Source organism: Mytilus trossulus, unplaced genomic scaffold, assembly GCF_036588685.1.
Source record: "Mytilus trossulus isolate FHL-02 unplaced genomic scaffold, PNRI_Mtr1.1.1.hap1 h1tg000233l__unscaffolded, whole genome shotgun sequence".
In the NCBI taxonomy this organism is placed as follows: Eukaryota; Metazoa; Mollusca; class Bivalvia; order Mytilida; family Mytilidae; genus Mytilus; species Mytilus trossulus.
This window is the reverse complement of record NW_026963314.1, coordinates 351,200-366,439: the sequence shown is the minus strand read 5'-3', so window position 1 is coordinate 366,439 and position 15,240 is coordinate 351,200. Positions and strand designations below refer to the sequence as shown.

The following is a 15,240-nucleotide window of genomic DNA, read 5'->3' as shown; positions in this document are numbered from 1 at the left end:
ATAATTTTCTGAGTGAAAGATTAATATAACTGTACTAAAGTTTTTATTTTCACTCTAAATATGCATCAAATACTTGCCACTAGACATTATGCAGGCAGCGGTAAAGAATTATGTATATGTTGATATCAATCTTGCATAAACACAAACAACTGAACAATGTATATATCATATATTTTGAATGCTCTTCTTTTAATTCTGTTTCCTTTTAATTTCTGGTAATTGTGCCTAAAATATATACTTCAGGATTCATGTCTTTTGAATGCGGCTTTAATTTCTGTTTTTGAGTTGTCATGTTGATCATGCTTAAGTGTTAATGATATAAACTTTAATTAATGTAAAGTGAAAGAATACTTATTTTGGGGATTTTACTTACTTGTGACTGGGATAAATAATTTTGACTTCCTGACTCTTTTGATGTAACTGTATATTCTGATGCTGAAATTTCAATCTGAAAAATAATGATGTATTTTTTTTACATTTTTTGAAATTCTGAATGAATGTGCTAAATGCATTAACACATTTTTAGTTTTCAAACATAATTAATTACTATAGAAACATATATTTTTTTTTAAATATTAATATGGTCTGTATACAGTATCTAATGTTTGCACTAAACTATATTCTAACCTTGTTTTAAGTAAAACAGTTCTTCCCACCGACAAATATTTATATATTTTTTGGTACGTAAGACACAGAAACAGATTTATAGAAGGGGGAAATGCTAGTTTTCCTCATAGCATTGTTTTACATTTGTCTTTTGGGGGCCTTTTGTAGCTGACTATGTGATTATGGGTTTTGCTTATTGTTGAAGACATTAGAATGACCATTAGCTATTTACGTCAACGCCTTTGGTCTCTGGTGGAGATTTGACTCGTTGGCCATTATACCACATCTTCTTGTTTTTGTATGAATTGTGCCCAAAAAATGATAAATATGGTATTCGTGTGTTGAAATAATGCAAATGATGACTTAAATATCCTTTACCTTGTTATCATTGTCTAATATTTAAGGGACCCCCCCCCCCCCCTTAGAAAAAAAAACAAAACAAGAAAACATCAATTATATCGGAAATGACACTAACTGTGCTTACAAGATTATCGCAAATATTTTCTTTTTCTGTTAACACATCCAACTCGTCGGTCTCCATGAGATAGGTTTCATCATCTGTATTCAATTTTGTGCATTGCTGAATGTGCTTAATACAAATATAAAATCAGTATATTTTTTATACTATTGATAATAATTGTATTAGTTATTCAATTTTTTTGGGTACATCCTGTCAACATTTACTTTCTTTCTTTGACTACTTTACATTTATTATCTAGGGGCCCTTGTCCTTTATAGCCTTTCCATACCAAAAGAATTGTTTTCATTGCAAACACATGTATCAGTAACCTGCATTTGTTCATATCTGTGTTCTTTGGTGGGTAGCTGTCTCATTGCCCATCATTCAACATCTCTTTGTAGAATTTATATTGAACAAACATCAAGCTAAACATATATGCCAAAGATAATCCTAAATACATGTTCCAAAAAAATGGAATTCATTCCAAAGGATAATCAAAATATATACTGGAATTGTCCTGGACCTCACTTCTGTGATGGGTATATGTTAATGGAATCCTTTTCCGAATACGGGACCAACATATTAGAAGTGGTAGACCCCAGTGTCCAATGATCTTCAATTTCTACCGAAAATTTGCTCTACAAAAAGTGCTAACATTCCAATTTTCAATAACAGTTAACAGCAAATACATTATAACAATAACAGATAACAAAAAAACTAAAAGCCCAAAAACAGCTAACAAAGAATAAGACAATTACAGCTAACAGCAAATAAATTTTCAGAATAACAGATAACAAATAATTAGATTGCCCCATAACAGCATAACAGTTACCCCTTGCCCCCCTCTCTACACTATAAAATGCCCCTATCAGCAGACGCTAAATTCAACGTACTATATTTGTGCTAATGTAATTATCTGTAAGCATTAGCTTGTACTAAGATTGATGTTCAGATCATATGTTCTAGAATGTTGCTGTTTGTATTTCATATCAATCAATAGCTTAGCTTTCTTTATGGATGGTACATGTTAGAGAGGCTTGTTCTGTCGACGCGCCATTTATGTAAATCTTATCGGGAACAGAGTGTTTCCATTATGCAGATAAACGAATAACATCCTTTGTTTTTGAACTTGCAAGATATTGCAATACGATTAACACCAATGACAAATATCAATATAAAAAAATACATGACGATCATCTTTTCTTCTATCATGAATAAACATGATAAACATGTTGAGTAAAAATCATTGAGACAGCAATTCTACGCAAAAAATAAACCAAGACATACATGTATTGAGGTCATTATACAGTTTTAATTAATATCATCCCGGTCGACCACTATTACATGATTTACCTTTAGTATGTATTAATTTGTTCTCCTCATTGACATGCATTAAATGTTTGCCACTGGACGTAAAAAAACAGCAATCAATCAATCTTAAATTGAAGAAAATGTGATCCCAATATAATATAAAATTGAGAATGGAAATGGGGAACGTGTCAAAGAGACAACAACCCAACCACAGAAAAAAACAACAGCAGAAGGTCACCAACAGGTCTTCAATGTAGCGAGAAATTCCCGCACACAGAGGCGTCCTTCAGCTGGCCCCTAAACAAATATATACTAGTTCAGTGATAATGAACGCCATACTAATTTCAAAATTGTACACAAAAAACTAAAATTAAAATAATACAAGACTAACAAAGGCCAGAGGCTCCTGACTTGGGACAGGCGCAAAAATAAGGCGGGGTTAAACATGTTTATGAGATCTCAACCCTCCCCCTATACCTCTAGCCAATGTAGAAAAGTAAATGCATAACAATACGCACATTTAAAATACAATTCAAGAGAAGTCCGAGTCTGATATCAGAAGATGTAACCAAAGAAAATAAACAAAGTGATAATAATACATAAATAACAACAGACTACTAGCAATAATACATGTTTGCAAAATCTTCCAAAATTAACAGAAATACATATGGTCTCAACAGTTCAGATACTCTTTTCTGTAGAGAACGCATTTAAGCCAGTCTTAAGAAAAAAAAATATACGATTCAATATGTTGCTTTTATTTGTATTTAATTATTGTTTGACTATATACACTAGCGACAAATATCATTTGAATGGTGTAAACATAATGGGACATACAAACAGCAGAAATTGAATTTGGAATTGTATGCTATTATAGCAATATTAATTGTTATTGAATAAATGGTAACAATGAAATAGTATGCACAATGTACAATAAAGAGTAGAGAAAAAAAATTGCTTCACTAAACCTTTGGAGAAAGAGATGAAGAAAATTGTGCAGAACAAAAAGGAGTAGGTCCGGTAAGGGCCGATTTTGGCCTCAAATTTCAGGTTCATATGACGAAAGATTTTGGACACTTTTTAATTACTTTAGTGTCTATTTAATTTGATTCAGCTCAAATATGAAAAATCTATCAAATATGCCAAAAAATGTCACTTTTCAGATGGTTTTTATCAAAAAGGAAAGTGGCCGAATCCGTGTTCATCCTCAACCTTGATATATTATCATCAAATACAACTTACATTTCAATATTACGGACACCGTCGAAAATTTAACTAATATGCAAAATTGTGAAGATTTCAGTAATTTAGCACGACTTAATGATGCTAGAACCCGATATATGTGCATTGTATTGTCAAAAACAGCCCATATGTATGTAGCAGAACCATTTTACTTTCCAATAAATAACTAAAAGTTTACATTTTAACAATTTTGTAAAACTGCTATATTTTGGGGCCAAAAGGGGTCTTACTGGACCTACTCCTTTAAGTTTCTGAATAATATTGTTTGTTCTCATGTTTAATCGAAATAGCTTCAAACGATATTCTATATTTGATTCTTTAAAGCATCCGGACTCGAAATAAAATTATGCGTCCCAATACAAAGTTCCACGTAAGGTAGATGTCAGAGGTCAGAAGTGTAGCCTTGGAACATGCCAAATACGGATCCCTCAAAGGGTTGCTGAAAAAGAGAGGCGAAAGATACCAAATTGACATTCCGTGTCATTTGGTCTCTTGTGAAGAGTTGTCTAATTGGCAATCATACTACATCTTCTTTTTAATATTCAATTCATTAGTCAACAATAACCTGACAACGCCATGGCAAGACATTTAAGACAAACAATAGCATACAAAACATGTAATATATAACTAAAGACTGAGCAACACGAAGCCCAACAAAACCTGGGGTTAGGTCATTTGCTTCGAAACGGTAAGCAAATCCTGAAAGGTGTTTTTTTTTCAAAACAAAGAAAAGGTGACCCTCCCTTACCAAAATATCAGATTTACCATTCCGACTGAACGGGGCTGCGTAGTTAAACATCCCACACAGCCTTTGGTTAGGGTGAAACATCCCACACAGCCTTTGGCAAGGGTGTAACTCCATAAGCACGTTGGTGTAAGGGTAAATCTACAAAAAGCGTATTAATACCCTACACGATCTGACGTAGATGCTTATGTATACATCCCAAAGCGCCAACTGAAGCGTCTTGAGGCGATAACTAACCCGGCCCTCAGACGGAGACATTTGTTCCGATTTTTCAATCCCAGTAAAGGAGCTCCTGTCTTGCAAAACTTGTGACTTTGCACACCACAAACCTCAGAGAAAGCCTTTTGAAATGTAATCTTTAAGTGTCAGTTGTTTTATTTCAAAAGCGAGGTACAACAAAATAGAAAACTCTCTTTATCATGGTATGTTGATCATTATTCAATACTGTTTTCAAGGTATAAACACGTTCCGAGTTATACTCTTTGTAACGTTATGTGCAAGCGGGGGCTTCATCTGTGTACCATGATGGCATACTCTATTTATTTACATCTTAATTTGATTATTAGGAAAAACCACATATATATAGATATCTAAGCATATATGTAAATATCTAAGCGAAAGATGAACATTACTGGCCTGTTGACATGTTCAGTGGTTGTCGTTTGTTGATGTGGTTCATAAGTGTTTCTCGTTTTTTATATAGATTAGACCGTTGGTTTTCCTGTTTGAATGATTTCAAACTAGTCATATTAAGGGTCTTTTATAGTTTGCTGTTCGGCGTGAGCCGAGGCTCCTTGTTGAAGGCCTTCTTTAACCTATATTGGTTTACTTTTACAAATAGTGACTTGGATGGAGAGTTGACACTCGTACCACATCTTTTTATAACTATATGTTTACAATCAGGTGAAATTGCACATTCCAGCAGCACGTCTGAGTATACCTTCGTATAGAAAGAACCCTCAAGAGTGACTAGGGAATCTAATTTTTGTCACATCTGATGTCTTCCGATTGACAGTAAAACCCTTGACTAAGCGGAGCGTTCGTTTAAATTTGTGGGATGTACAAGTACACTGCCACGTCCGGTTAGAATGGGGACATTCAATCTAATACTCTTGTGAATAGAGTGCCATGTTCTCTGCTCGTAAAGAACCCTTGCAACAACTCTGCGAGGGGTTCGTAGATGGCATTTTACAAGGTATTTCTGTCCCTATTCAATTAACCCTCATTCTTTAGTGGCAGTCTCAATATCTCCGACCTTCATCCCGTACGGCCTCCATTACATAACCTACCTACCAATGGAGTACTTATTACTGTTTGTTCTCTTTCTGAACATGCATGAAATATTTGCCACTGGACGTTTAGCGACCAACAAACACTCGTAAAGAAACAGACCACCCTTTTCTGTCCGCGGTTAGGGGTTACGACAAAGGAATCATTTAGACAGATTTTTTTTATCTTGCACATAATTTAAAATAGGTAGGCCAAACAAATTCACACATATATTATTCCACTGCATTGGTATGTCCAGTACAAGACTACATGTATATGTTTTTCTATTACTGTCATTTATAAACTTTTTCAATTTTCCTTTTACTATATGATGTCATTGAATCATGCTAAACTTGATGTGTCAATAGTGAAAATAACACTCAATTAAATAGTTAACATCTGAGAGAAAATGTGAGGTCGTGAGAAATTAAATATTATATATATAGTTTGCAAAGCATAAGAAATTTTACAACATTCAATTCCTGTTAGCGACAAACTGCATTTTAGATTAAGCAAAAAGTAAAATCACAAAAATACTGAACTTAGAGGAAAATCAATTCGGAAAGTCCATAATCACATGGCAAAATCAAATAACAAAACGCATCAAAAACGAATGGACAAGAACTGTCATATTCCTTACTTGGTACAGGCATTTTCAAATGTAGAAAATGGTGGATTAAACCTGGTTCAATCGATTGTTGTTATAATCAATTCGATACTTCATTATTTATTTCAGAAAATGAACCAATTAAAGAAGAAATATTCACTCAGGATCAAGCATCTGTCAAAAACAACCTTCCTGTTTCTGTCACTTTACGTAAACAGATAAATATAGAGGTGTCAAAGAATGAAAATCTGTCCATTACTAGCTGTATCAAAACAGGCAATACATTAGTGTTTACCGACCATAATAATAAACGACTTATTATTTGTAATTCAGACGGTACTAATAAACATCACATTCCTCTGTCCTATAAATCATGGCATATAACAGAGATAGATAGTAATACTGTAGCAGTATCCTGTAGAGGAGTCAGTAGCATACATATAATAAATATATCTACACGTTCTATCGTCCGTACAATCAAAACCAGTGGTTACTGCTGGGGAATATCATATAATGATAATAACCTGTACGTTGTTATTGAAAGGAGTATAATACATGTGATGGACTTGACAGGTAAAGTAATACGTACTATACCGGTACCTTCAGACTATATCTGGGACATTACAGTAGACAGAGACAGGTTGGTCTATATAGACAGTTCATCAATATACTGCTGCTCGTTAGATGGAAAAGTAATGTGGAAGTGTAAAAAGGATGAATTTCAAGCTTTAACTCGTGTAACAACAGATAATGAGGGGAATGTTTATGTGACTGATTATATGAAATACATTGTACTAGTTGTATCAGATGATGGGAAAGATCATAGAGAACTTCTAACTAAATCAGATGGATTGGACAATCCAAAGGGAATTTATTTTGACAAAAAAGAAAGTAGTCTGCTTGTTTGTAATTATAGTGCAGGACAATCAAAATTAAATGCTTTTCTTTTCGACGTAAAACATAAATTAACATGAATAATTCTTTCAGACAATGCGTTTATTCGGTCCCGGATCTGTTTGTGTACTAAGTCATCCATTATATCTTCTTTTTATTTGTGTTTTCTTTGCTATAAATCTAAACTAATTGATTGTCACGATCTGTACAGTTGTATGCAGATTAAAGACAATATTAACAATTTTGCTATGTACCTGTTATCTATGATCAACGCTTAAAGAGCTGTTGTGATCCCGAGTAAATATGAAACTTACCCAAGAAGCTTGATTGTGTCTGTCTGTGTCTCTGCAAGGCAGATTGTCTCTTTGGATTTTCTGTTAGTCTTGTCGATTATGTTTCCGGAAAGAGAGAGAGAGAGGCATCATGGGATCGTGCACTTCCGGCAGGGTCTGGCTTAATACCAACGAATACTACACTCCCCCCAGTTTTATATGTTTGTTGTAAGTATAGAATTTTCTTTTTTTGTTTTTTTTATTTATTGCCAAATTGTCCAAAATGATAATAGTGAATTTTCCAGGTGGGCCCCCTCAGATGAGAGGGGCCCAGATTAGACAAGGGTACTAATTATTCGTTTTCTTTTCGAGATTGCTAAATTAAATTAACCCTGTTGGAACGTACAGCCAGTCCCTTACCCCTTTTCAGCAACGATCCCAGTCCCCTCATATCCTTGGTGATGCCCCCTTGATTACAAATGTAGGTGGGGCTAGTATAATAAACTTAACAAAACGAACTTAAAATTAACTGTCCTCTCTGGACAGTTTTACAGATATTTACACCAAAAATAACTGTCCTCTCTGGACAAGTTTACAGATATCTACACCTATGTACATGAAACTGCTCCCACTACCTACACCCTATACAGAACTCGTGCATTGCTGGTGATGGCCTCCAGCAATGCCCAAAGGGTGTCCCCCGACCTAAAGGCCAAAAGTCCCATTGCCACCTCGGCAATATACTGGGGATGCCCATAGCTGTGATTGGGCACCCATGATGGCCTGAAATAGGGGGCATCACTCTCCAGTAGTATCCTGTCTAGGGGGAGGGACGACACCACTTGCCCTTGTTCCTGGTCAAACCGGATTACCTCCCCCGTATACCCAAAATAGACATTGGGGAAGGCATCCCTCCAACGCCTCGCTTTCTGCCTGCCCCCATCAAAGCAATGGAGATGGATCCTCTGCTGAGGGTCCACCCTCTCCCGGACTATGGTGAGGACTTTCAGGTGCGCCTCCGCACTATGGCGATCCTCGGGAGCCCCTCTAATATGGAGAATGAGGGGAACCTCTGGCCTTCCCTTGCACAAATTTAGGACCCACCTTAGGGTGCTAACCTGCCTTTGAAGAGGTGGGTCCCGCTGGCTCTGGTCCAACCCAACTTCTCCAATGGCCCTTACCCCAGGCAACCCCAGCAGCCGTTCCATCTTGTCGAACGAACTATCGTCCAGCTGCTGGGCCTTTTTGGGGTGGACTCCTATTGCTGTGACCCAGGGTGATCCTCCAGGGGGTTCCTGCAATGCCAATGCAGATGGCCATGTCCCTGGGTCACAATACACCATAACCCCTCCTACTAGGTCCACTGGGTTTCTTGGGGGGTGGGAAGGCGCATCTCGATGAACCGTTGCCGGTCCATCCTCCCGTTCATCCTCCATTGCCTCCACCCCCGGTCTAAATGGAAGTGGGAGTCAAATGCGGGAGGTGTTGGACTTCTGATTGCACTGTCCACAAATAGTTTTTTTCCTGGAGGGGAGTCGGAGGGGGACCTCAACGGATCTATTCTCCCCTCTGCCTGTCCTATCTGGCCTGCTGATGACCCTATGGCTGCCCGGGGACCTTGCAGCCTAAACATTCCCCTAAACGCCTCCGCCCTGTCTCCCAACTCCCCCATTATGGCTGCCTGGACCCTCCAGTCAATGAGGGCTCCAGGAGAGTTGACCGGTGCTGTTGAGAAGTATGGGGGAACTGGTCGTCCCCTTCCCGGCATACCTCCTCCATCTGCCCCTGGACTGCCTGCCCAATGATGTGGGGCCGTGTTATCTCCAGCCTATTCACATGGGTGACCAAATCCTCTAGGTCCCCACCCACTAGCATCCAGGCCTGTGCCTGTAGTGCTGCTACCCTGATTGGAGCGAGGGAAGCCCTTGGTTGGTCTCGTTGTTCTCCGAATACTTCAGCCACATGTTCCAGCATCACATGTGGCTGAATATCCAATGCCCTTATGGGGCAACCCTGGATGGGGCACTGCTGTAGGGTGGGGATGTCCATCAACTTAGGCAGTGCAGGTCCTTGGGGTGTCCTCTGGCCTGACACCCCAGTCTCCCTCAGCTTGTAGTCAGGTTGGGGTGTCCTTAGACTTGACACCCCAGTCTCCCTCGGCTTGTAGTCTGGTTGGGATGCCCTTTGACTTGACACCCCAGCCCCCCTGGCTTGTTGGTCTCCTTGGGGTGTCCCTTGGCCCAACACCCCAGTCTCCCTCGGCTGGCAGTCCCGTTGGGGTGTCCCTTGACTCGACATCCCAGTCCTCCTCGTCTGACAGCCTCCCTGGGGTGTCATATAACCCGACACCCCAGTCTCTCTCGGTGTGTTATACTTCTGGGGTGTCCTCTGTCCTGACACCCCTGTCCCAGTGGGCGTGTAGTTATGTTGGGGTGTCCTTTGCCACGACACCCCTGTGTCCCTTCTTCCTCCTCCCTGGAACGAGTTTGGTGTCCGCATCTGTTGGGCCTCCCTTAGTGCCCTCTGCAGCCTGGCTGTCTCTTCAGCTTGGCGCTCTTTCTGTCGACTCCTTCTTCTCTTCCTTTCTTGGGTGGTCTCCTTTCGCCCCTGAAAACCCCTACCCAGTGGAGGCGCGCTGTGAGCATCCCGGTCGGTTGGAATGCCCACAGGGGTGTCCCTAGCCATCGGGACAGCGGCCCCTGGAGTGCTCCTGGAAACGGAACAGCGGCTCCTTCCTCCACTGGGGTCCCTAACTCTGTCCTCCCTGCTACCTGACCGGGCCCTGGAATCATGGCTCCCATCCCTGGTGCCCCTAACTAGCCCAGAACCCGTATCCCTAGCCTTTGGGGAGGAGTCCCTGTGGTCCCCAGAGATGTCTTTTCCTGGGACCTTAGCTTCGAACTCCCCCTCCTGACCCTTTGCATCTCCCTGGCTTGGGACAACCCTTTCAACTGAGGGGACCCTATCGTGGTGTCGTCCCCTGGGGCTTACCTCTCTCTGCTCTTTCTCCTCTATAAGCTTTTCCTCGGCAGCCCAACTTCTTTTTGGGCTGCCTCCCGAACTCCCCTCATCACTGGACATCTGTCTTTCCTGCAAATACAAAAAATACAACATCTTGAAGGCCCAACTTAATTACATCTGGCCTCGTCGTTCAATATAGCAGCTATCTAACTAGATACCAATGTAGTTAAATAGTTGCCTCCATATGTACAATATCTGAAACTATTTACAATGACTTAAAGACTCCTTATGTACAACAACAGCATCATAACAGCACCCTATTCTGAACCCTTCCTACGGGCTGACCTGCGCAGTCCAGTAGGGTTCAGACTAACGTGCGGTGGATCTGGTTTTATCTTACAACCAGAGCATATGTAGTCTTGGTTCTCCCATTCCTCCGCCTCCTGTGGAGAGATTCCCACGCACCTGCCATGGTACCACTCACTGCACCTGTCACAGGAGATCATAAACTCTCCCGTATAAGGTCCTCGGCAAGTGCAGTACAGTGCCCCAGTACTTCCTGAGGCATTTGTTTTTCTACCCTCAGTTGATTGTAGGGTGGGGGGCACCTGGTCCACCCTGACAGGATCTTGAACATTACCTTGTGAAGGGGTTACTGGGTTGTTAGGTTGCATTGCTTGGGCCACACCCCCATTTTGGAGCTCTTCTATTGCCCGATTGACCCATACCGGTAGCTCCCTATCCCTACACAGCTTCAAACGGTCATGGTTCACCGTGGTGAGGGCTTTCTTCATTTTTACCTTATACAGGTAGGGCGAGATTCTTGCTAGGATGACCCCTGGCCCCCTCCACATAGGGTTTAGCTTTTTGCACTTCCCTGGCAGTGAAGCTGTGTCCAGCTTATAGACAACATCCCCTACCTTGTACTGACGAGCAACTACCCTAAGATCGTATGCTTGCTTAGCTCTAAGCTGGGAGGTCTTGAGGTTTGCCCTCGCAATTTCATGGGCAGACCTTAGAGCCTCTTCTAAGTCACCCACATACCCGGCCAGGTCTGGAGGTTGCCCCGTTTTTGGTGGCCTGAACATTAACTCAGCAGGAAGGTTTACCTCTCTGCCCAACATGAGGCGATTGGGGGTAAACCCGGTGGATCGATTCACTGATGCCCTAATTGCCCCCGCTAATTGGGGAATGTGTACGTCCCAAGTCTTCTGATTGGTACCCACAAAACACCTGATGGAGGCCAGGAGGGTTCGATTAAATCTCTCTACCTGGCCATTAGCAGAAGGGCGATATGGGGTGGTCCGAGCCTTGTGGATGTGGAGCAGTTCACAAACTGATTGGAAGAGTAAACTCTCGAAATTACGGCCTTGGTCTGTAAATATTTCATATGGATACCCAAACCTACAGAAAAAATCGTTAACAGCCGCCCTTGCCGTGACTTCAGCCGTCTGAGAGGGGAGGGGGATACACTCCACCCACTTGCTGAATTGATCTACAATCATGAGCAGGTGTTCATTTGCTCTGTCTGACTTTGGTAGGGGCCCTACAAAATCGAGGTGCACTCTCTCCATAGGAGCCCCCGCGTGAAACATTGTCATTGGACACCTTGCAGTCTTATTCGGTTTCTTGCTCTGGTTACATGCCGTACAACTTGCCACATAGCCCTCCAAGTCCCTTTTAAGCCCATGCCAGTAGTAAAACTGTTTTACTCTTTCTTGGGTTCTAGTCATGCCCTGGTGCCCAGCTGAGGGGATGTCATGGCATAATTCCATAATGTCCCTCCTCCATTCTCGGGGCACCAGCAACCTATTTCCCTCTCCGTCTTTTGCATGATACATTATCATTCCCCGTTCATCCCTACTGAACCTCTCTTTGATTGTCCAGTAAAATTTTGCCGGTTGGCTACTTCGAAACAGATCCCCCTGAGCAGGTTGACAACTGTTATCGTCAAGCCACTCAGTGAGCCACTTAAATTCCGGGTCTTTGCTCTGTGCGTCACAAATTTGTTCAACAGAATATTTCCCTAAAACCACCCCAAGCCCATCTTGGACAACCCGGATGGAACATTCTGGGTCATCTGGGACTATCACCACATCTCTACCCACCGTGGCCACTGTCACTCGTGATATGCAAATACCCTCATCAGCTGGTTTTGGATCAGCAACCGGTATTTCATCTAAAAACCCAACCTCATCAGAATTTTGGCCAGTGACCAGTATTTCGTTTACAGACCGTTTCCCCACACCTGTTCCTTTGGATGCCAATGGGACCACGTCATCCACATCAGTCATAAATTTAGACCACTGTGCTTGAGCCCTTGCACAGTATGGACAACCCCCACAGGGCAGGGTTGCCAAGTTGACCTCGGTTTTAAAGTCCTGACATGGAGAGTCAACAGGCATTCTGGACAGGGCATCCGCGTTTATGTGTTTGGAGCCCGCCCTATGTCGCACCTCCATGTGATATTGGCTCAACTCCTCGAGCCACCTGGCCAGCTGCCCTTGGGGCTGCTTAAAGCGAAGCAGCCAGGTGAGGCTACTGTGGTCTGTGCGGACTACAAAGTTCCTTCCCAGCAAGTAGTGCCGGAACTGTCTGGTGAAGCGTACTACGGCCAGGAGCTCCTTCCGGGTGGTGCAATACCGCCGTTGCTCTGGAGTTAAAGTACAACTGGCATAGCAAACTACCCTTTCCTCCCCATTTTGTACTTGGGACAAGACTGCCCCGATTGCATAGTCTGAGGCATCTGTATCTAGGATAAATGGATCAGAGGTATTGGGCAGGGTCAGTAGGGGTGCAGAGGTGAGAGCCTCCCGCAGTTTATCAAATGCCTCCTGCTGTTTTTCCCCCCATGTGAACGACCTTTTGCCTGTAACATCTTGAAGGGGAACTGCGATTTTAGAATACCCCTCAATGAAAGCCCGGTGATAATTGGCGAACCCCAGAAAACGCTCTACCGTTTTAGTATTGTGAGGGGTTGGCCATTTCTTCACATCCTCTATATAGCCTGGGCCAATATTCATACCCTGCCTGCTTACTAGTCTGCCAAGGAATTCTACCTGTTCTTGAAACAGTTCACATTTCTTTGGCTTAAGCTTGAGGCCGTATTCCCTAAAGCGCTGTAAGACCGCCCTCAGGTTGGCCAAATGAGAAGCTATATCCTTTCCCAGAACCAAAATGTCGTCCAGAAAGGCCAACACTATATCCCAGGTTAACCCCCTTAGAACCAAGCTTATGACCCTGGCATAAGTAGCTGGGGCATTACAGAGCCCGAATGCCATCCTGGCAAACTCAAAAAGGCCGTATTTTGAAATAAATGCGGTTTTTGACCTATCCTCCTCCTTGATTTTCACTTGCCAATACGCTGAGTTAGCGTCCAGCTTAGAGTACCACCGATTCCCTGCAAGGGTATCCAGGCACTCTTCTACTAAAGCTAGAGGAAATACGTCTTTTACACAGGTAGAATTTAAAGCTCTATAATCAATGCACCACCTGACCCCCCCGTCCCTCTTTCTTACCAGTACCGGGGCAGAGCACCATTCAGAAACTGAAGGCTGAATGACCCCTGCCTCCAACATTTTCTTTAAGTGGGTCTCCTCCTCTTGAGCAAACCCAATAGGGGTTCTTCTCATTCGTTGCTTTATTGGGGGGTGTCCTGCAGTGTCAATTTGGTGTTCAATGGCCGAAAAATTCCCCAAATCAAACTCACTTGCTGCAAAGACATCCCCATACTCCCTTAACAGAGATGCCAGGGCTTCTTGCTCTTGGCTTCCCAGTAGTGTCTTGGAGCGATCAAAGAGATCTCTGAGGTGCTCGGGGACTCCCTGGTCAGATTCTGTTGGGCCAGTACCCCCCCCTGTACCTACTACACGTACCTTTGCCGGGACTTCTATTTTCTCAACTTCTACCGCCTGGGCAATTAATTCCCCCTGACGCACATGTACATGCTTATCTGAAGTATTTATCAGACATACTACTGGTTGGCTCCCCGCCTCATGTAAAGTGCGGGGAACCAAAAGACCAGAGGGGCTGCCTGCCTCGACAATATAACTGGGCATTTCACAGTTAACCTGGCAGCTGAGCTTCATCACTGAATTGGGCGGCACCGTAACTTTATCACGGATTGTCACGTTAGCTACCCTTGGTGCCTGCCCGACCTTACCCATAGTCATGGGTATGACCTCGTCTCCTACCCGCAGCTGTCCATCTGACATTTGCAAGTCGATGCAATGTGCTCTTAATAAGTCGAAACCCAACAGCATGTCATCCTCTATAGGGGCCACATACAGATTTGTTTGTACGAGTTTGGAACCCAGTTCCAAATTCACGGGCCCGACAACATACCCATTCATTTGCATCCCCTTTCCTGCTGTATTCATGATGACTTCCCTGAGGATGGGGGGCACAGACTTTAGGGACCTGTATACCTCCTCTGATATTAGGGTCACTTCTGCTGCAGTGTCCACCACAGCAAACAAACTCTGCCCCTGAACTTTAATGGGTACCCTAAATACTGTCCCGGAACGGAGCTGACAGACAGTGACAATTTCACAATCATTTTCCTCATCAACCAATGTGGTGTCTGCTTCCCCCTCTGAAGAGGAGGCCCCACTGTTATGGGCTTCCTCATTATTTTCCAGGTCAGTATCAATGGTTCTTACCGCCCTGGGAGGGCTATGGTCTTCAGTGGAGTCCCAGCTACCCTGGGGTTCTCCATAACTGGCCATAGCTACTGCTGCCAGGCTTGTATCTTCGCGTTCAAACCATAAGCTCCCTGGTATTTCTCCCCTCTCCTCACCCCCAGGGTCCCCCTGATCTTGGGTAAGCACTGACTGAACAATAAGGGGTCCAAATTTGATTTGTTCTCCAGAGT

General features: G+C 42.7%; 1 protein-coding gene across 1 annotated transcript; it reads right to left on the bottom strand.

Moving 5' to 3' along the window:
• Positions 1 to 8,041: 8,041 nt before the first annotated feature.
• LOC134701150 (3'-5' ssDNA/RNA exonuclease TatD-like) lies at positions 8,042 to 8,842 on the bottom strand. Its single transcript, XM_063562294.1, has one exon. The coding sequence runs from the start codon at positions 8,840 to 8,842 to the stop codon at positions 8,042 to 8,044; it is 801 nt and encodes a 266-aa protein (XP_063418364.1).
• Positions 8,843 to 15,240: the final 6,398 nt, after the last annotated feature.